Source organism: Centropristis striata, chromosome 23 (genome assembly GCF_030273125.1).
Source record: "Centropristis striata isolate RG_2023a ecotype Rhode Island chromosome 23, C.striata_1.0, whole genome shotgun sequence".
NCBI lineage: Eukaryota > Metazoa > Chordata > Actinopteri > Perciformes > Serranidae > Centropristis > Centropristis striata.
The window spans coordinates 26,628,133-26,651,024 of record NC_081539.1 but is presented as its reverse complement, the minus strand read 5'-3'; the positions used below and the strand labels follow the sequence as shown (position 1 = coordinate 26,651,024).

General features: G+C 40.6%; 1 protein-coding gene across 1 annotated transcript in view; it reads right to left on the bottom strand.

Moving 5' to 3' along the window:
* Positions 1-6,517: 6,517 nt before the first annotated feature.
* kcnh2b (potassium voltage-gated channel, subfamily H (eag-related), member 2b) overlaps positions 6,518-22,892 on the bottom strand; it is a 386,002-nt gene continuing 369,627 nt past the window's right edge. Inside the window, exons 14-22 of the mRNA XM_059326769.1 lie at positions 18,175-18,427; positions 14,658-14,851; positions 13,924-14,026; positions 13,589-13,740; positions 12,483-12,627; positions 12,183-12,372; positions 10,475-10,580; positions 9,370-9,471; positions 6,518-8,768 (exon numbers count right to left, since the gene is read on the bottom strand). Of these exons, the coding sequence (XP_059182752.1) occupies positions 8,343-8,768; positions 9,370-9,471; positions 10,475-10,580; positions 12,183-12,372; positions 12,483-12,627; positions 13,589-13,740; positions 13,924-14,026; positions 14,658-14,851; positions 18,175-18,427 (1,671 nt within the window). The 3' untranslated portion in view covers positions 6,518-8,342. The remainder of the gene's footprint in view (positions 8,769-9,369; positions 9,472-10,474; positions 10,581-12,182; positions 12,373-12,482; positions 12,628-13,588; positions 13,741-13,923; positions 14,027-14,657; positions 14,852-18,174; positions 18,428-22,892) is intronic.

The following is a 22,892-nucleotide window of genomic DNA, read 5'->3' as shown; positions in this document are numbered from 1 at the left end:
TTATGTATTGATTTTAATATTTTATTGTTTGTTTTTAAAGCTTTGAATGGACTGGCCCAACAGCACATCAAGGACCTCATCCAAATCTAGACTCCAGCGTGAATTGAGGTCCGAGGGCCCCAGCCCCAGCTGGTGGTGCCTAGGGCCAGACTTAAAACCAGGGGGGACAGACTTAAAACCAGGGGGACAGACTTAAAACCAGAGGGACAGACTTAATACCAGGGGGACAGACTTAAAACCAGGGGGACAGACTTAAAACCAGGGGGGACAGGGTTTTCTCTGTGGTTGGCCCCAGACTTTGGAACGCCCTCCCCCTCCACGTCCCAACAGCCCCCACGGTGGAGTGTTTTAAGTCTCGTCTTAAGACCCATTTTTATTCCCTGGCTTTTTAACTTTGCATGAGTTTCGTGGTCCTCTGTGTCTTTTATTTATTTTACTACGTTTAACTACGTCTTTTATTTATTTTACTATGTTTATCTGTTTGATTTTATTTTATTTATAGCATCATTTTCAGATTTATGCACTTATTTGATTATTTATTGCTTATTGCTATATGGAAATGTTTGTTTTATTGTTTTTATGATTCTATGTACAGCACTTTGGAGACGTTTTTGTTGATTAAATGTGCTATACAAATAAAGTGGATTGGATTGAATAATATCGCAGCCCATTGAATGAGCTCATAACAACCTGTTGTGCCTACAAGAAGGTAGCCCAGGCCCCTACTTATGGATCATAACTACTGATACCGCCCATTTAACAGTATGATCATGACTGAAACGGCTGATTTAAAAGCCAAATAAGCATTTATGACACAGACATTTTATTTTTTTAAATGTATCATTCAGGAGAGATGACACAAATTGTTCTTCAGAATTAAAATAAATTAAAATTAGAGAAATAAAACAGCTTTTCCACAGTAACTGCAGTCACACACTTCTTCCCCCCAGGGACATAAAGACCAGTCCTGACATCATGACTTTGCTTTCAAAGAGGTTTATTGAAAGAAATAATTTGAAATTTTATAAAGTTCAACCATTGATAATGCTATCACACAATCAGAACCTAGAGCTTCGCCATTTCCCCCTCCAACTGTCTTCAACATTTGATATGAATAAAGCACTGCATTGGCCAGCCCAGTATTATAAATCTATGGTTAATATTCCAGGGACTGCCAGAGAGCATACATTATCAAAAAAGATGAACAATTTTCACAACATTTGTGAGAGTTTTTGGGTCATCACACAACTCTTCAGCAAAATGCGTTAAAGAAATGCTATTGCTAACACATTTTAACACCCTATGCTATGAAAAGAAAGCAAGATGTGGTCCAAAACTGCACTCAGATGTGTTGATAATAGTCAGTCTTCAGAGTGTAGCCTGTCCCCGCTGGGCGAAAGCAGGATTTGTAATGTTTTAGATGCACTTGGTTTACCTGTTTAGGTAAGATTGGAAACTAGTGATGGGCGAATGAAGCTTCATGAACCATTTTCTTTATTTTCTGAGCCCACTAGATGGCGCACTCTGTTCACCAAAGACCTGAAAGCACATTCAATTACCATTGCTTGAGCCTTTTTCTTTAATCCAAATGCGCCATCTAGTGGGCTTAGAAAATACAGAAAATGGTTCATGAGGCTTCATTGGCACATCACTAGTGGAAACTTAACCCAGACAATAAATCAAGCGCTCATTGATATTTGGGAAATAATGAACAGTTCTGCCCAGGACTGCCACACATGCATCACCCCGTTACAGTGGTTTGCAACCAAAGATACAAATATACAATATAATATTGTATCATCTAGGATCACTATATTTGCAGCTATTCAGTACCCATCTCTTCCATGATCTGGAAGTAGTATGTATGTATGTATATATAAATATGACTCTCCCGTGACCCGGAAGAATTCAGTGTTTCACTCTACACACAGTTTGCAAGCATACAGCAAAAATCAGCTGCTTCGCACGTCAAACCTTCTCATTGCTGGATGATTCTCAGTGCAGCATGCAAGTAAAAATGTGCACAATATTAAAAGTCTTTAGCGTCATCATCCTTATCACCTTTAATCACTCATCCATTTTTACCATGGACAGCTTCATCCACATCTTTTTTCCCCCCCAATAAGGTGATAATTTTAATAAGAAATTAGAGCAGACTTCATTTATTTAGCATATTTTCCTCTATAGTATTCTGCATTTCAAAGCATGCCAAAGAAATTTTTCAGTTTCTGCATAGTGCTGGCTATACGAGTGCCAAAGAGTTTGATTCCTTTACAAGTAGTAGAAGTTGGTATGTACAGGCAAAGAGGGACAAAGCAGATCCAGTGTGTAAACGGTACCAAACCCCCCCTCCCCAAGTGCTCAAAATATCTACAAATACAGGACCCAAGTCTGTCGGAACTCATAGAAAGTTGAACAGAGCTGAAAAAGCTCAGGAGTATGGAAGAGCCATTAATTAAGGTGTGTGTGTGTGTTCTTGTACTTCTTACATAGTGAGGACCGGAACATTGTTTGAACAAACAGAGTGAGGACTTTTTTGCGTAGTGAGGACATTTCGGTCCTCACTTCTTTAAAGGCTTGTTTGAGAGTTCAGACTTTGTTTTAGGGTTAAGATTACAATAAGGGTTATGTTAGGGTTAGGGTTGGGCATTTAGTTGTGATGGTTGGGTTAAGGGGCTAGGGAATTCGCTATTCCAATTAGGGTCCTCACAAAGATAGAAGTACAAGGATGTGTGTGTATGTAAGTGTTTAAGTGACTGTAAGCTGGATTCTTTTTTTAAATCTGTATATATGTTTAAATGCAAAGGGGAAAAACTCTCTATCATCCTGAAACACCCCCTCCCCCCACCCCCAAACACACCCACTCCCCCACGGATTCTTTTTTATTTTTTTCAAAGTGCAGCCTCTACTGTTATAATATGCAGTATGCATTACATAAATGTATTCTGTAGCATTGAATATTCCACTAAGGTCTACATACAAGGAAGAAGAGTCGACAACAACCACATTCTAGTTTTTGAGGTCATAGTTCTGAATGTAAAGATGCAGTTCAGGCCACTAGGTGACTGTTATTGAACACGAACAAATCTCCCGCTACAGTATGTGTGATGGTGAGGAGAGCCCGCTTCTGAAAATCACTACCTCAGCACTGCACTGTAAAAAAACAAAAAAAAACAACCCAAAAACAAAAACAGACATACTGGGTATTAAAATATTGATTTGTGGTGGGACCTTGGTGAGCACAGGCAGCGACTGCTGGTGAAAACATATGGTAATGTCAGCAAAGTAAACCAAATAAAACACAACACAAGCAGATAGGGTTCAGTAGTAAGATGAACTCAGTAGATTTGGTCAGTTTGAGCTTTTCAGCTACTGACATCTGCAATGCATTCACTCACATTTTAACAGAATGCTGTATAAATAGGATTCTAGCAACTTTGTACCAACTGGGATTCAAAAGTAATCACAATTAATCTGAAAGTAGCTTGAATCACTTTTTACAGCTTACAAACCAACCTCACCTTCACATAATTCTCTGGGTTCAAGTTTTCCAAACCAATCTACGAGGAAGATTAGAGCCATATATGAAGCATTTGTTTGAGTTGGGCCACTTGTGAAAATGTTACTCTAATTTTGAGTTTAACCTCATTCTGAATTCTGAGTTTGGATATAAAGTCAGAATTATGAGGAAAAAAATAGGAAAAAAAGTAAAAATTCTGAGAAAAGGCAGAATTTTCATTTGATTATTAGAATTCTGCTCATGATTCTTTGAAAAAAAGGCAGAAAAGTCTGACTTAAAACTTGGGGAAATAAGTCAAAATAAACATACAATTTTCACAAGTGGCCTTACTCAAACACATTTTCACATGTTGCCTTAATGCTCCTCACTACTAATCTAATCACACCCCAAAAAAATTAAGTCACTTTGAAAAATTCCTTTGGTTGAACTTTAAAATCACACATAATCCAGCTGTGCTTACATGTGAGTTTAAAATGTCACCAGTGATCATTTGTTACAGCATTCACTTGCTTTGGTTCGATACTAAAGTGTAGTGATGGGTGAATGAAGCTTCATGAACCATTTTCTTAATTTTCTGAGCCCACTAGATGGCGCACTCTGTTCACCAAAGACCTGAAAGCACATTCAATTACCACTGCTTGAGCATTTGTCTTTAAACCAAGTGCGCCATCTAGTGGGCTTAGAAAATACAGAAAAAGGTTAATGAGGCTTCATTGGCACATCACTACTAAAGTGCACCTTTACAAAGCGTGACATGAGCTGCTTCCATGCAGCCTCACGGCCCAATAACTGCACAGACTAACAGCTCAGACAGGGCACATGCACAGTGTGTATTCAATGTCCATTTGTGTGCATTTGCGAATTGATCAGTTCAGAATTATTAGTAATAATAATTATAATAATGTGCACCACTCACCAAGCACTTCATAAATATTATTGGGAATAGTTGAGTATGAAGGTCAGGAATATGAAGAAAAGAACACGAGGAGAGACATGAAACCCTTCACTTGCTGCATCAAATGAGCCCCAGACACATTGATAAAACACAGGCAAACAAAAATAATCCTACAACAATAAATAAATAGCTTCGACCAGCAAGCAGCAAAATACAATCATCACAATTCTGCATTAAAGGGGAACTCAGGCCCAGTTTCCTTCCTTCCTTCCTTCTGATTGGTTGGTTTTGAGTTCTGAGACAAAGGAAAATGAACCCTTTAACATCGATGACACGTTCCTGAGTCTTTATTAAACATCTGCACTGTTTAAGAAGTAAAGTGCTCAAAGTTAACGGATGCAGTTAAGCTGCTACAAGTCTTAACTGGTTAAAGGACTATTGCACTTCAACAGGCCCTCCCTCCTCTGTCCGGACTCTTCATCGTGTTGTACAGGAAAAGGGTCAATCTGTATCGTATCGGGGAAGACAATTTGAAGATGTCACAGGTTTAGATTTCCCTTCATCTTGGTAACTCAAAACTAAAAACTGGAAAATATTGATAATATATTTATTGAAATTAAGTTATCATTGCACCTGCTCTTATTACTTCATACATCTCTGCCTGTCCTGAGGGCAAACTCCACACTCCAACCTTACATCCCCTTCATTTTCATCACCACTAGTGATGGGCGAATGAAGCTTCATGAACCATTTTCTTTATTTTCTGAGCCCACTAGATGGCGCACTCTGTTCACCAAAGACCTGAAAGCACATTCAATTACCATTGCTTGGGCCTTTTTCTTTAAACCAAGTGCGCCATCTAGTGGTCTTAAAAAATATGGAAAATGGTTCATGAGGCTTCATTGGCACATCACGAATCACAACCATCACCTTGTTATTAATATTTGTGATTTATACTGTAATGTTTAATATGGTTAGTGAGATTATGTTCTCTCCAAATTCATGGAATGGACATGCAATTGGCCATTGTTTTGACTGTGAGTTTTGATGGAATGTTTGATTTCTTTCATTAAAATACCTTTCCCTTGATACTATTTAATTCAAAACTTTATCACATTTTTATGTTCTCCATCCTATCACATTTTTATGTTCTCCATCCTGTACAACTTAAGTCCAAGCAACACTTCTAAAGAGAGGCAGTCACATCACAGCAACCCCAGAGGTTTACTTTAGTGATGGGCGAATTAAGCTTCATGAACCATTTTCTTTATTTTCTGAGCCCAATAGATGGCGCACTCTGATCAACAAAGACCTGAAAGCACATTCAATTACCATTGTTTGAGCCTTTTTCTATAAACCAAGTGCGCCATCTAGTGGGCTTATAAAATACAGAAATTGGTTCATGAGGCTTCATTGGCACATCACTAGCGATCACTCTGTCTTCGTTGGTCTTGTTGGTCACGATAATCCCACCCCCAGCCCCTGGTGTATGCGGCTCATTGTTTGAGACCAACAAAGAGTTAGTGCCGCTCTGGAACCAGTTTTCCTGGCTGAGAGCCGATTCTTTGCCTGTCAAACCACAAAGAACTGGTTTGAAATTAGGCACCTGTTCCAAACTGGCCCTCGAAGTGCCTTGGTCGAAAAGGGGTATTAATGCGCTGGTGCCCCACCGCATACAGCAGCTGCCCTTTTTATTACTTTCGCCCCTGCCCCTCACACATCTGGAGTCTACCATGGGGCCAAATGTTTGTAGATGAAAGATAGAGGCCTAGCCAAAGATGTTTTCAGTTCAGTTTACAGACCACTTGTACACATTACCTTCCCTTGTTCATATAAACCAACAGTAGGATACGACTGCACTGAGCCAAATGAAACCTGAGCAGTGGTAACTTATGATGAAGCTGCGTGGTGCAGGGTGATAGCTAGTGATGGGCGAATGAAGCTTCATGAACCATTTTCTTTATTTTCTGAGCCCACTAGATGGCGCACTCTGTTCACCAAAGACCTGAAAGCACATTCAATTACCATTGCTTGAGCCTTTTTCTTTAAACCAAGTGCACCATCTAGTGGGCTTAGAAAATACAGAAAATGGTTCATGAGGCTTCATTGGCACATCACCAGTGATGGCTGGTCAGACTTAACCAGGCTCTATTAGGTTCAGTGTCAAGCTGATTGGTCTTTGTTTTTGTTGCCAGCTTGACCATCTCTACACATGCTGCATTTCTTATTTCACTGTCTGAGTGGTACTGTTGAGAAAAAAATCACCACCTGTGCATCTTCATAGCTCAGAGAATGTGTGTTAGTGTGTTGGCGGCCTGATAACATCACATGATAAGGATCAGATGTGTATCTGGGGAAAATTGTCAACCTATTTTTAAAGTTTCATTGTAAAGGGTTTTCATTTGTGCTGTCTCAATTCAAAACACAAACAATCTGTCATCTGCCTGCTTAAACAAACCACTTAAATCAGTTTTAGGGGTCAAAGAAAAACAAATGTGTCCTAAACATTAGAATCAGGCGACCCTCTACAGTGTGTGGAAGCAAACATACTATATGCCATGCTCTGCAAACAAAGACAAACATTAAAATACATTTAAAAGGTTCAGACCTGAACTTACTGCACGCATAATAAGATTAAAGCACACTCACTCATCTCTTCTTGCCAGTGTTTGCATATTGTACTGTACATAGAATAATGGCGCATTCGGCTGGTCATTGTAAACTGGCAAACTTGTATTATTTACGAATCACATGACAAACTCGTATGTACAAGGTGAAAGCATTCTGGGTGCTCGCTAAGGTGAAAAACGTAAGGACCAATGAAATCTGAGGTAGCAAATTCAACTATGATCAACTAGAATCACTCAACCTTTTTACCTTTATGCATGTGCTTTGATTTTTAGAAATAAAAAGCAGAGCCAGTATCATAAGTTCTCTATAATGTCACATATCAAAGCTTGTGGGATTGGTAAACTGGAGTTACCTGCTTGTTTCATTATTTATAGTTAGCTGTTTTGGTGCACGTTTCTCATGCTAAACTTGTAAGTTTGCCAGTTTACCTGTTTATGACGCTGCCTAAGCATCCCATATGTTCTTCACTCACTAGCAAATCTGTACAATGTTTATGATAGGGCAGCTGATATGTTCATCGAGAAAAATTCATGGCTTTTAACCCTCCAGTTCCCACCCCTGAGGTGCAAACCAGCCAATCCAGTGTGCTCTTGGGAAGGGGGGAAGCGTTAGCTCCGCCTCTTGGGGGGCCAGGACATCAGGGGGGAAAGGAACCAATGACAGCAGGTTTCCTGTTAGGCCAGCTAACAACTACAATTTACCAACCAGTTTGTGAGTTTTTTCGGAAGCGCCACGGACATATAGAATAGAATAATCATTATATCAATAGGATTTTCAGTGCAAGACGTAAATGGCTACTTGTTTCTTCGTCATCCTGTCCGTCGTTGTCTTGTTCTCGTCAGTCATCCAACACTGGACACAGCAGTAAAGGGATTCTTCTACAGAAAAGCAAGTGAAGTGTCATCATTCAGCAGATGACTGAGAGGTCCAGACCGGATCAGTCTGGGTCGACCTGGACTGTGTTCATTAAGTGGCAAAGCTCCTCTCTGCTCTGTTTGTGGTTTTGGTTAAAGGTTGTACCGTTGTGGAGTTCAGAAAGCTCCAGGGTTGGGGTGGGGGACTCGTAGAAGAGAGAAACAGAGAGAGGTCTTTCCTTGACCCCCCTGCCTGGCTTTACTCTGTCTGAGCTGTGGACTTCCTTCAGTGGTCAGAGGTGAGAATTCAGCAGTGAAGGTACAGTAGCTGGGTTCCCCAAAGGGTTTTGGTGCTAGGTACAGTAGGTGCCTGCAGGATGAAACCTCCCTCTTGTTCTCTCTCTCTCTGTATCCCTCCCTCTCCTCCCCCTTTACCTCTTCCTTAGCTCCCCCCTGGGTCAGAGCTGTGTCTCTGTGGTGTCCGTGAGTCCAGAGGTGTCTGTGATTCTTGGAGGGACAGCCTCCTTTGGGCTTCAGGATCCATAGGAGACACCCCTGTCCCAGCTGCTTGCCCAACTCCGGCCCCCATACATACCCCTGAACCGAAGTCAATGCCTGCTCCTAAGCTTGACCCCACTGCTGCTCTGATTCCTAAATCTATTCCTACACCTGAAACGACAGTTGGCCCAGAAAGGACCCCAGCCCCAGAGCCCAGTCCCAGCTCTAGCTCCAGATGCTGCCCTAGGCTGTCCAGTCCAGAGGGGGCGAGCTGGCCCTGGTTGGGGGTGTTGATCAGTGGGGTGTCCTGGGGCTGCAGGGAGTCAAGAGGCTTGGGTGGGAACTCCTCAAAGTCCTGGGAATCCAAGATCTGTACAAAAAGAAAGGAGAGGTCAGAGGGATTGGCTGCTCTTTTATTTATCCACAAGGTCACATTTATTTTAGGATTGTTGACCACTGTGTACTATAAGAGAAAAAAATCAGTAAGTAGGACATTTTATAAGCAAACATTCACTTTGTGCCTGTGCCAAAATCTAGTGATGTGCCAATGAAGCCTCATGAACAATTTTCTGCATTTTCGAAGCCCACTAGATTAAAGAAAAAGGCTCAAAATTGGTAATTGAATGTCCTTTCAGGTCTTTGGTGACGTCTTTGGAGTGCGCCATCTAGTGGGCTCAGAAAATAAAGAAAATGGTTCATGAAGCTTCATTCGCCCATCACTACCAAAAACCACAAATGCTAATTTTTTATATATAAATGGATTTCAAGAGATTCAACAAAATTGCTTAGAGTTTGTATAGATTGTTATATATCATAATAAATGTATATAAAAAAAGGAAAATGTCTTTAGTACTAAAAATATACATGTACGATTTATGATAAATAATTGTTGTATAATTAACCATTACAGATGCAGAGCAGGTAATATTCAATATACTGATATAAAAAGTATATGAATACATGTGCTTCACCTGTGAGAGGGAGGCCAGGGTTTCTGACTCCAGAGGTGTAACAGGCTGGACCAGTGTCTCTCCTGGACCTGGTCCTGGGCCGGGACCAGGGTATGGTGAGACCTGAAAGAGACAACATCTTATTTGTCTGCAGGGTATCCTTCTGTTTAGTCATAGCCTGGGTCTTATAATAACAATAGAAAGCACTTTTTCTCTCTGCCTTCTGATGATTGAAAGACTTTGTCTATATTTCCACTACATGGCACGGGTCTGCTGGACTTTACTCTCTTTTTGGGTACCATGTCTTTTTCTCTCTTTTGTTTTCCACTGCAGACTAAGGGGGTACCCCTTCAGTTCAAGCTAAATTCTCTGATTGCAATAGAGTCAGAGTGCATTTAAGCTCTGCCCCCACCAGATGTATATAGACATGAGACAGAAACAGTGATCCTGAAAATCGTTGACTTGCGTATGCAGTGCACTTTGTCACTAAGTCCTATATACAAAGTCAGTTTTAGGCTAACTACATTTCAGTAAATTAAGCTTTGACACTATATGACTTGTATAGCTAACATTAGCTTGCTAACCTATAGGGTAGTGTGTCCTATGTTCCCCGGGTCCTAGGTTCCCCTCTTTGTATGAGACTGGGGAACATATATTAATATACATTTTCCCTGCTTTTCCCAAAAAGGGTCCTATGTTCCCCTCAAGCTCCCCGGTATGTATTGCTACAGGGGAACATAGGACCCTTTTTGAGAAAAGCGGGGAACATAACATTTTTCTAAAAAAAAAGGGTCCTATGTTCCCCGATGAGTAACATAGGACCCGGGGAACATAGGGATGACCCCACGTATAGCTAACATTAGTTTGCTAACGTATAGCTAACATTAGCTTACTAACAGCCAACTTGTCCTCTCTGGTAGAAATAGAGTGCTAAAATATTTACAAATGCTTAAATCTAATAGTTTTAGTTAAGAACAGGCATTTTGTTGAGGACCCTCACCCCCCTCCAAATGATTTAAAAACTGGTCTAATCAAAGAGTGATGTTTACTGGATGCTGTGAGAACAGCTCCATACCTATACTTACTTCCCCTGTGTGTGTGTGTGTGTGTGTGTGTGTGTTATTACCTGAGGTGGTGATGAGACGGCACTGTAGGCAGGAGGAACCAGGGCCATCTGTCTCTGCAGCAGCTGCATGATTGCTCCGATGTCTGTTGACATGCGATTCTCCAACCTGCACACAGTACGCAGTAGATGATCAACTGTTTATCAATACATGGAGGAGACATTTACATTCTATAAGTCTGATCCTTGAATACACTTTATTAATTTCATTTTTATATATTTTTTGTCCATTATTAACATGCAGTACAATACCAAAGGACTCATCTATCTATGCAAGAAGTATCTGTGTGTGTGTGTGTGTGTGTGTGTGTGTCTAGGGAATATCTCTCTGACCGTTAATCAGACTGACCTCAGATTTCTTATGTGGCTTGCGCATGGCACGAAGGTGTGCATCCTCGATTTTGAAGATTTTTGAATTCATTTTTCAAAATATCATTATTTCCGTTTGCCATGTTGCGGCATCGCACTGTTTCCAATCGGATGCCTTTTAGGGGAGCTCCGCCCCATTGTGTGATAGACCTACACCTGGTCAGTAACACAACTCAGAGTTGCTTCAGAAGTGCTACAAGGTTTGATTTTCCAATAATATTTGAATAGTTTCCAGCGAATATCAATGTTCAATGTGTATGTGGTGGATGGTGTGGTACCTTATGAAAAGTAAGTGTTTTAAGGAGTTGCAGACGTTGTAGTGGTCTGCATGTATTGTGCAAATTCTGTTATTCGCGATTAGCATGCTAAGCGGAGATTTAGCTTTATCCACTTCTTATGTTGCATCTCCCACTATACGAATACATACTTCCTACGGGCACTGCACTAGTCAAGTTAATCACTCAAATTTGGGAACACGAATGTGTGATATGATTGCTCACCGCAAAGAATGAAAGAAAAAAGACAGAAATTGGTCCATAAAATGTAATAGATGCTTATCTGATTGACTGTTCTATAGTTCTAAATCACCATGTCCCCAGATCTCAACAGTGAAGTTGGTGTGTAATTATTCACATAAACTTCCATTCTAACTTTTATACTTTTCTAAACTCTTTTGCCGATGTTGTATTTCTCTTCCCATCCTGCTATAACAATCTATTTTTCTCACAGGAGTCTGATGTTTTATCGTACCTTATTAGTAAATTGGTGTCTTGGTCTATAGTCACACTGTGGGAATATATAATGTGTGCTACACATTTACAGTTTTACCACCAAACCTACTGAGTCCTATCTGAGGCTCCTGTACAGCTAATTAGGATTCATTCTGCTGATCTCTGAGGCTCTGCTCGACTTGCTGCAGTCAAACAGGGACTTTGCCATATGTGCAAGTATTTTTTCAGCACTTGGGGCGAAGAAATTATACCACTACTCCCCATTCAAAATGTTCTCACCGACACTTTCAGCCTGCTGACATATCCTGTCTAGCAGAGGCATCCAGTCAATCATGCGTTACAACTGTGAGCATTTAGCCACTTGCATGGCTATAAGCCAATACAAAGACACAGCCTGTGATGGCAACAAGACCTGACAAAGGAGCCTCATCCAGGCTACAGGGGCGGAAAAACTGTTTTTTTCCGCTGCGATGGAGGGATGAGACTTCCTTCAGAGGCAACCAGGTAAAAGAAACGCTCTTATTCTGTCAGATGACTGCAGGGTTTTAGCATGGACTAAAGACAGACCAACACACACATGCACACCAACCAGAGCACACACGGACACACACCTGTTGAGCTGTTTCTGCAGCAGGTCCAGACGTGTGTCCAGCTGGTTGCGTTGCTGTCGGCTCAGGCTGTGCAGCGGCGTGTTGAGGGGCGGGGGGGAGGTCAGGCTGCAGCTGGGAACCTCCTGGTACTGAGCACCCCCCCGACTCTCCCCCCAGAAACTAAAGATGTGGGACACACCTGAGAATGCACCTGCAGGAGATGAGGACAGGCGGAGGAGAAGAGAGGGAGTGTGTTTGCATGAAACCCTGTGCAGTTATCACTTTAAAACGAATATGAGGACACTATTCTGTTTTTTTTACCTGACAGGGCGTTGCAGGTGTTCCCAGTCTTGGGGTCTCCGTCACCCTCAGCGTTCTCGTTGAAGTTCCTGGGCATGGCCTGAGCCTGAGGGTTCTCCAGCATGGCCGGCGGAGGCGCGAGTCTGGTCACAATCGGCTCCTCCCCCTGTAAATAATGTAGATCCAAGACGTGAACGCCAGATTTTATTGTACCAGGGTTTACAACAAGAAACCATTGATTTTCCCTCCTCCGCTCCCTTCACTGGTTACCGGTGGCTGCGCGGATACGCTTCAAGACTCTAGCTCTGGCGTACTCTGTTGCTAATGGTTCAGGTCCTACTTACATCCAGGATCTTGTCAAACCCTACACCCCTGCCCGTCCTCTCCGCTCTGCATCAGCCAAACAACTGGCAACCCCCACCCTGCGTGGGTCAACTCGCCTCAAAACCACTTCCAGACTTTTCTCTGTTCTGGCACCCAAATGGTGGAACGAGCTCCCCACCGACATCAGGACATCAGACAGCCTGGACATCTTCCGCCGCAAGCTGAAGACCTATCTCTTCCAACAATACCTCGGTTCAGTCATGGTCACCTAACATATATATATTTTATCTTCTTTTCTCTTCTTCTCTTCTTTAACATATAGCACTCCTGTAGCGATGACAGTTGGCTCTTAAAGTTATGTACTACTTGATTCCTGTGGTCTAAGTCTAGTACCCTCAAGTTGAATGCACTTATTGTAAGTCGATTTGGACAAAAGCGTCAGCTAAATGACATGTAATGTAATTTTCCTCTGCTTATCCGGGGCCGGGTCGCGGGGGCAGCAGGCTAAGCAGGGCATTCCAGACGTCCCTCTCCCCAGCCACAACGTCCAGCTCCTCCTGGGGGACCCCGAGGCGTTCCCAGACCAGGAGAGAGATATAATCCCTCCACCGTGTTCTGGGTCTTCCCCGGGGCCTCCTACCAGTTGGACGTGCCTGGAACACCTCTAACGGGAGGCGCCCGGGAGGATCCTTACCAGATGCCCAAACCACCTCAGCTAGCTCCTTTCGATGTGAAGGAGCAGCTGCTCTACTCAAGTACAAGAATCATTTTAGAATAAGACATAATGAAAAGTGTAATTATACCTCATCACCACTGGAGTGTGAAGACATTGAGCTTCGATGTTTCTCCCATTGCCGCTTGGGTGCCTCCTCCTGTTTTTGGTTGTTGGCTGTCTCCCTCTGTCTTCGCCTCACTGACTTATGGGACTTTTTAATTTCTCCAGCATCTGCATCATCTGGACACAGGTGCGTGAGAAAAGAGGGAATTATAGTCGGCTCAGCTGGATCAGGACTATTTTTTCAAAGAGGAAAACTCTGACAAACTTTAACCATTCATGTATTCAGATTAATTTACAGATTATTTGTCTGTGCCAGTAAAAGAAAGGAATATGTCAAAGAGAACATTGACTAAAGCTTACCTTTTTCTGTTCGTCTTCTGAATGATAACTTGCGTCTGCGTAATTTGTTGAATCCCCCACAGTTGGAGTCATCACTGCTTGGTGAGCCTGGGATCATGTTGGTCTGAAATGAGGGCGAGCATTATCTTTTATCTTGTTATCTTGCATTGTGCAGATGCTATTTATAAAACAAAGAACAATAAGAATCAGGCCAAATGGTATGGGCTGAAATATGTGCCACCAGAAACTGAATATTAATTATTTATATGTTTTTATATTATATTGAATTGTAATTTGAAATTGAATTTATTATTTAAATTGGCAGCCAGGTGGCAACAAATGTTACAAAAAAAACCTGGAGGTGGTGATTGGCCAAAGATGCACTCTGTGTATCTGCGCTTAATTGCTCTGCCTCAACTACCTGGATGCTTGTCGCAGAAAATTGAATTTGAATTGTGAGAACTGAATGTTCAGTTCCAAACTAATAAATACAATTTTAAATTACAATTCAGATTCAGTTTTTCAATGCAATCATTCAAATTGAACAATACTATTTAAAATGATGTGATTCAAATTCTGTTTTGTAATGCAATTATTCAAGTTAAGCTATTCAAATTCAGTTTCTGGTGGCACATATTTCAGCATACAATGGAGACAATATTAAATATAGAGCTTTAACAACACAAGAGTCATTCAAATGGTCATAATGTTTCCAGAGTAATCACATTACTTGTTTAATGAGGTTGTACACTCACATCTCTGAGGTTGAAGGTGATTTCCAGGTTGTTCCAGAAGTGGTCTGCGAACTCTGGATACATGTCCAGCACCTCCAGAACATCTTCTCTGAAGATTTTATGGAGGTCGCAGTAGGTCAGAGCCCTCACATCAGCGTTGGATTTACCCGGTCGGGAGTACAGGTTGATAGGCTCGCCAAAGATATCATTCTTCCCTGAGAGAGGTTAAAGGGAAGAAGAGCTTTATGGAAAAAGCAGCCAACGAAAAATCTTACATACCAATAATGAAATGGATTTTTAGATGAACTTCAGGAATATACACCTTATATGTATGTAATTTTATACAATATTTATGACCTGGATTGTGCAGTTTTTTTATTTTGAGCTTTGAACTGCTGAAAAAGTCCTAACATGCAAAATGAAAAAAAAAAATGTTTGACATAAATTTATAAACTGTCAAAGTTGTCCACACACACACACACACACACACATCCTTGTACTTCTATCTTTGTGAGGGCCCTCATTGGAATAGTGAATTCCCTAGCCCCTTACCCTAACTCATAAACTAACCTTCACCATCACAACTAAATGCCCAACCCTAACCCCAACATACACCTAATTGTAACCTTAACCCTAAAACAAAGTCTGAACCCTCTAGCAATCCTTTAAAGAAGTGAGGACCGGCCGAAATGTCCTCACTTTGCAAAAATGTCCTCACTCTGTTGGTTAAAAACGTGTTCCGGTCCTCACTATGTAGGAAGTACAAGAACACACACACACACACACACACACACACACACACACACACCATGTGTACTGCATAACTTTACTTTGATCTTTGCATAAGAGAACTATGTTATTAATTTATCCATTTTGTAAAAAAGCTGACTTTTGTAAAGAGATGAGATACAAACTGATCAGTCTTTTGTTGTGTCTACATTGAACTAGAAGGTGTAATACTATTTGTTCACCAGCAGATGGCGCTGCCAGCTAATACATATGTCCTGTTAAAAGTCAGCATTAAATGAGCAAGTACTAGGTCAACACCAACACCCAGAAAGGCACTTTGAAGTGGGGATAATAAAGTGTATTAACCAAAAAGAAATATAACTGGGAAAGAAAGAGGTCCGCTACGTACTTATTCAAAGTCTAGCTTGCTGATGAGTCAGTGCATTCCAGTTTGAACTACTCTTTCTTGCTGTAGATCTCAGAGAAGCAGCGCTGCACAGGCACAAGCCACACTGCCTACTTCTAACCCAGGGATGGGCAACTTAAATGCTGGAGGGGGCCACAATTTTTCATCAACTCTACCACAGGGCCACATATAGGACCGTGCACTTAACCAGGTATGATGAGGTATGACAATGCATGTATAACAGTATAAATAGGAATACAAAAGGTTTGAAGCAAATAAAAAATAACAACTGCCTGTTTATTTTATTTTTCAGTGCAAGAACAGCAGACCAACATTAATTGCAAGAAGTGATTTTGTGCATTTTTACACTGCACTTTTAAGATTTCATGCTCAAAGGAATGTAGTTGTACTGAGGGCCACTTCAAGTGAGGGTGCGGCCCGTATGCGGCCCCCGGGCCTCCAGTTGCCCATCCCTGATCTAACCTGTGTGTGATGGCTACCTCCCTGTGGTCATACTTGTGGGGTGTCCACAAAGACAGCACTGCTGCTGCTGCACTGTTGCTGCCAGAGCTGTGTTCTTTATTGAGTTTGCCTTTGATAATTGCCATCAATAAAACAATGAATAAAAACCTTGTGTTAATGAGATCGTTCAGGATTTTGGACATTAAGCTGTATGAAATACTTGCTAAGTAGTGTAGTAGATGCAATGCTTACTTTGGAGTTCTGTCCGCTCTGATCGTAGAATAGATAGTTCCTGCAGGCTGGCAGGGTCACCAAAGTACAAGGTTTTACTCCACAAAACCACGTGTACACTACACCACAAATCCATGGTCCTCATGCATATCAGAAGCCAACTTTTTATTTTTTGAACAGTGTACACATAGTTTTGTGGAGTAAAATCTAGTAGTTTGATGACCCTGCCAGCTTGCAGGAACTATCTATTCTACGATCTGAACTGGCCAGAACTCTGACACTCAGCAAGTAACCTAATAGCTTTGCATCCACTACACTACCGGCAAGCATTTAACCCTCTGGGCAAGCTCTAATTTAACCCTTTCAGACCCTTCGGGCTGAAAATGTCCACTTCCAAAAAAATGCGATAAAAACTTGATATTTTTTCTACTTTTTTCTGCATAAACCTCTGAAACAACTTCCACCCTGCTCAAAACATAAATATGTTAATTTTTAAACATTTTTGGCATTTTAACCCTTTAAATGCCAGTTTGATTGCATGGTGTCACTGATGTTTTTTATGGGGGAAAATAACAACACAAAAATGTAGTTATTTTCCATATAATAAATAATTATGGCTGATGGTTTTAATCAGGACTGAAGTTGATTGAAAGATTTAACCCAAAAAAGTACAAAAAATGTATATATATCAGTAATATTTTTATAGCGTTTTTTTTTTAATGAACATGTCTGCCATCATGTTGCCATAACAAAAAACTAAAAATGCATCAAAATCTATTTTGTTGCTAATCTTGACAAATCCAAGGCTGTAATAAAAAAAACAAATGCCCCAGCCAAAAAGCATTTATTATATGGAAAATAACTACATTTTTTTTCTTTGAAAAACATTGACATCATGTAATCAAACTGGTATTAAAAGGGTTAAAATCATCAAAATCTTTGAATCTTTGGTAGTTTTGAGCAGGGCAGAAGCTGTTTAAGAGGTTTATGCAGAAAAAAAATATTAATTTGTAAAGTTTTTATAGCTTTTTTTTGGAAGAGGACATTTTCAGCTCGAAGGGTCTGAAAGGTGAGTAAATTTGTACACAGTGTATTATAGACCCATTAGAAAAATTGAAATTTGAATTTCAAAATATATCAAGAAAAAAAACGTCTTCCAAAAATCATGTCGTTTGCAGTATCACAGCCAAAATTAGTGCCAAAACAAAAGTGAAAAATGACAAATATGGCTGAAAATGTCCCGAGTGGTCCCATACAACTTAATGTTCAAATATCTGAACTATCCCTTTAACAAATTAAAGGATTCTGTGTACAGAAACGCAACAGGGTAGTGATGGGTGAATGAAGCTTCATGAACCATTTTCTTTATTTTCTGAGCCCACTAGATGGCGCACTCTGTTCACCAAAGACCTGAAAGCACATTCAATTACCATTGCTTGAGCCTTTTTCTTTAAACCAAGTGCGCCATCTAGTGGGCTTAGAAAATACAGGAAAAGGTTCATGAGGCTTCATTGGCACATCACTACTATATGGCTTTTAATTTGAAATTAAGACATCATCTCCTGTAAGAGTAATATTCTAGATGTTGTCAGGTTTTTGCTTCAGATTTAGTTCCTATAAACCTAAAAGTTACCAAGGGAACAGGGACTAAAGTTGGTAGAAATGCAATCAGTAAAATGTAAATATTCCTAAATAAAAAAATGTTCGTACCCAAGATGGCAACTACCACGTCTCCTCTCAGTATCTCTATGGATCCCCTGGATATGAAGTAGAGGGCAGTGAGGACGTCCCCGGCGTGGACCAGCGTGTCACCCGGAGGAGCGTGGGTGGTCTTGAACTTCATGGCCAGCGCCCTGAGGCATCCCTTGGTGGAGCCTTTAAAAGCCTTACAGTTCTGCAGCAGCGTCCGGTTCAGATGGAGGCAGATATCCGCCTGGAGACACTCCGGGAAACCTTTCAGCACCTGGGGAGAGGGAGCGAGGGAGGGGAGCAAGGAAGCAGAGGGAGGAGGGAGACAAGGACAAGGAACGGGACAGAGAAGAAGAGGACGGAAAGAGAAGGAAGACAGATTGTATTAAAGAACAACAAAAAGAAACGAGGTGAGAAAGATGAAAGATAAAAAGAAGAGGTGGGATAAAGAAAGCGGATGAATTGATAGCGAAAGGTAACATCAGTATAGATACATAGCATTAGCAACCAGTTGATGATGCGGTAAATCCAGAACATAAAACTAAAGTGAAATAAATGTCACAGATTATGGACGCTTTAAAAGTTATAATAAAAAAGTGTCCTTACAGTTTTTTATTGTCGTCGTCCCTACAAGTGGACATTCACTGGACATTAAACTTTTACTGTTATTACACCATTCCAAAAATGAACGCGACAAAAAGAAATAATCAGAGGAGATTGGTTCCAACCATCAGAGAAGTCACGGTTTTAATTCCATCTTTTAGGATTTTAACCCCGAAGCGGAAGACGAGCACCATCAGCTTCTTCCTCTTTAAAAAGACATATGCAGGGATTTTTTACGACTTCACTACAAAATTATTTCAAACTGTATTTCAGAGGGCCTCCTGGAACAGAGTCAGCAGGCCCGTAGAGTGTAATTAATATGAAGAATTGGTGCAATTTTAATGAGTTCACTGCAAGCGAGGGAAGCCCCGGCTCTTTTCAGCAGCAGGCTGTGGGCTTGAAACTCTCTGGCTCACTTCACAGAACAGAAACCTACACCAACACTTTGTTACTCGCTCTCCATTTCTCTCTTTTTCATCTTTTTCAGGCTTCTACATTTCAGCCTCCACTTCTAATCTCACCTCCAAAAGGCAATGTCCATTCCACTTTGTCTCCATCCTCTTTTCACCTCACATCTCAGTCCTATAAATTTCCATGTTCCTGTCCTCTACTCTGCCCTACACAGTCTAACTGCAGTAACTATGCAAAAAGTAAAACTGAGAAAAACTGCTTTAAAGTTTTTTTAACAGGCCAGCCAAACGGGTTATACACTGCAAAAAAAGAAAAGTTGGGTGAACTCAAAATTTCAAGGCAACAAACTTCGATAAAATTTTAAGTTGGACAATTAAACTAAATATTTTAAGTTTTGTTTTTGAGTTTGCTCAACTCTGAATTCAGATTTTTGAACTTATAATTTTACATTGTAATAACTTTTAATCCTTACTTCTCCAATGTGCTGAATTGGCACGATGGTAACGCCGCTTTGAAATGTCAGCTAATGTTGCAACCACAATTTTGAGTTAGCATTGATACGCTAATGGCTACTCTTGTAGCTGTAACAAGCAGCGCCGCTAGCATCAGTTAGCCGCTAGCTTTTATTAATGACCGAATTTCACCGCTTTCCCGCATTTCACAACAAAGAAATAAGAGTTATCAGAACTATTGTCCCTTGTTGTGAGCACCAACTTAAAGATATAAGTAACAACAACTCACAAGCTTGTTTTTGAGCAGACAACTGGCTTCCTTTGTTGTGCTAACTTACATTATTGCCCTAAATGTCAATAATTTATATTTCCAAGTTTTACCGACTTAAATCACTGTTTTAGGCAAAAAATACAAGTTGGCTTTTTTTGCAGTGTCTTTAGGTAAGTGATATGTCATTTATGACATTGCTTTAAAAGGTTCTAATAGTAAGGCACAAACAGTGCAAAAACAATGTTGCTGTCTTTTTTCAGCTTTTATATTTTGTTTTCAGAGAATAAACTTTTTCAAATTTATTTTGTTATAATTGTATAACATTTCCTATAGAATAAACGTATGATTTTTTATTATTTTTATGTTTAAATTAGTATATATACCCAAAGCAGACCGTGGTAAGTGCAATTACTGCTTGGTTTTGAGTTGGATTTTGTGGTTTTTGTATCATTATTTCTCTGAAATAAAGCAAAATTTAAATCTAAAACTTTGTCAAAAGATAAAACAGACATCAAGGAGTTCATTTTTAGTTCTAACACAATTTCGACCAAAAATGTAGTTACTGCAGTTAGGCTTTGTAGGGCAGTACAGGCCTCACCCAATATATATAATAAACTCCTGCAACCTTTCACAACACCACTGAGAACTTCCTTGTGTGGATTTGAATAATAGCCTACCATTACTTTCTGTCCCGAACGACCATTTTGTTGATTTGTGGGGTGCCAGGTACAACCCCCAAAATGTGCTGAAGTCAGATTTTAGAAGCAGGATACATCAGGTGTTCCTCTGGCTCCGGTGTATTGGTGCATTTAGCAGATGCTGAACTGCTGACTTCCAAGGCTACACTGTTATTGTTTATAAAGAAGTGTTTGCTGTCATGATATATTACTGTGGTCTTAGCTTTTTTTTACTGAGCAAAGCGTCTGTTTAGTGTGGAAAAATAATGTTTTTATAGGCCTTTTGTTTTTTCTTTGGCCTCTGGGACATTTAAAGCACTCTACAGCTGCAACCAAACACACACAGGTGACTGTATATCTGCCATGATACTGTATGCAGACATAACTGCCTATTATAAGTGAAGCTGAGCCCGTAAGTATGATATACATATATGCTGCATTAATGCATTTAAATCAACCTAGCACTAGTGATGTACGAATGAAGCTTCATGAACCATTGTTTTTTATCTTATGAGCCCACTAGATGGTGCACTCTGTTCAAAAACAGGCTGAAAGCACACTCAATTATCATTGCTTGAGCCTTTTTCTTTAAACCAATAGCTAGTGATGTGCCAATGAAGGCTCATGAACCATTTTCTGTATTTTTTGAGCCCACTTGATGGCGCACTTGGTTTAAAGAAAAAGGCTCAAGCAATGGAATGTGCTTTCAGGTCTTTGGTGAACAGAGTGCGCCATCTAGTGGGCTCAGAAAATAAAGAAAATGGTTCATGAAGCTTAATTCGCCCATCACTACCAAGAGCGCCATCTAGTGGGCTCAGAAGAAAAAGAAACTGGTCAATGAAGCTTCACTGGCACATCACTACCGAGCACATAACAAATCATGGTGAAAAGGGTTATTGTATTCCATAATCCCTTTCTTCATAAAAATGTGAAAAGAAAATGATAGTGTTGCTTTTTTATATCTTTACCACAGAGAGCAATGTCTTTTTAGAGCATTTTAACTGCAATATTAAAACATAAATTGCATCTATAAACCAACAAACATGCAGCGAAGGTGGAGGCACCACAGCCCTGAGTACTGCCTGCAGTCTTCCTCTGAGGCTAAATACAGACCTGACAACTTAAAAAAAAAAAAAAAAAACGGAAGAGAGGTAGGGCAGATTTTGTGTAGCCTCAGATGCACAGCCCCTGGCTAAAAAGTCTGCAAAGCACTTACTATTTGCTCACACAAATACTCAGATTAATTTATCAAGGACACACTCAGATTAATTTATCAACATTTTTATCAGTCATAATCTTTTCTCATCTGGACTGTGGTGGCTGGAGAGAGAGATCACTATTCAGAGTGAGAATCAACCTGACAACTATAACAAATGACACCCTTGGGTTTCACACTAACTTGTTGTACTCCCTGCACAACATGTGCATTTACACAGTGTATTACTTCTTCATTTATTACAAAATGTCAAGAATTATGGCACTAATATGCTTTCTAAGGAGGACAGGATGAATGCCATTAGTTGTGATAGCTGCATTAACAACCCTTATACCTTGCACTCTTAATATTCAATTCTGATAGGCTGCAGGGTGTCCATAAATTCCTAACAAAAGGACACCTACTAAGTCGTTTCAGTTAAACATCTTTTCAACATTCTAAATGAATGCGCTGGCCAGTGGTAACCATAGCAACAGGAACAGTCAAGGCCGCTGTTTACAATTCACTCACTGGCCACTTTATTAGGTACACCTGCGAAAGCCATTCGACCTCTGCAATTCATCCAGAATGCAGCTGCTCGATCGGTCTTCAATCTTCCCAAATTTTCACACACAACACCCCTCCTCCCTCCCTCCACTGGTTACCGGTGGCTGCACAGATACGCTTCAAGACTCTAGCTCTGGCGTAGTCTGTTGCTAATGGCTCAGGCCCTGCTTACATCCAGGATCTTGTTAAACCCTGCACCCCTGCTCGACCTCTCCGCTCTGCATCATCGAAACAGCTGGTGACTCCCACCCTGCGTGGGTCAACTCGCCTCTTCCAACAATACCTCGGTTAAGTGATGGTCACCTAAAAAAAGCTCTTCTTCGTTTCTTCTTTAACGTATAGCACTCTTGTAGCGATTACAGTTAGCTCTTAAAGTTATGTACTTACTTGATTCCTGTGGTCTAAGGCTAGCACCTTCAGGTTGGATGCACTTATTGTAAGTCGGTTTGGACAAAAGCGTCAGCCAAATGACATGTAATTAGGTACGATTGTTAGCGGAAGTATCTAATGAGCCAATCACATTGCAGCAACTCAATGCATTTAGACATGTAGACATGGTGAAG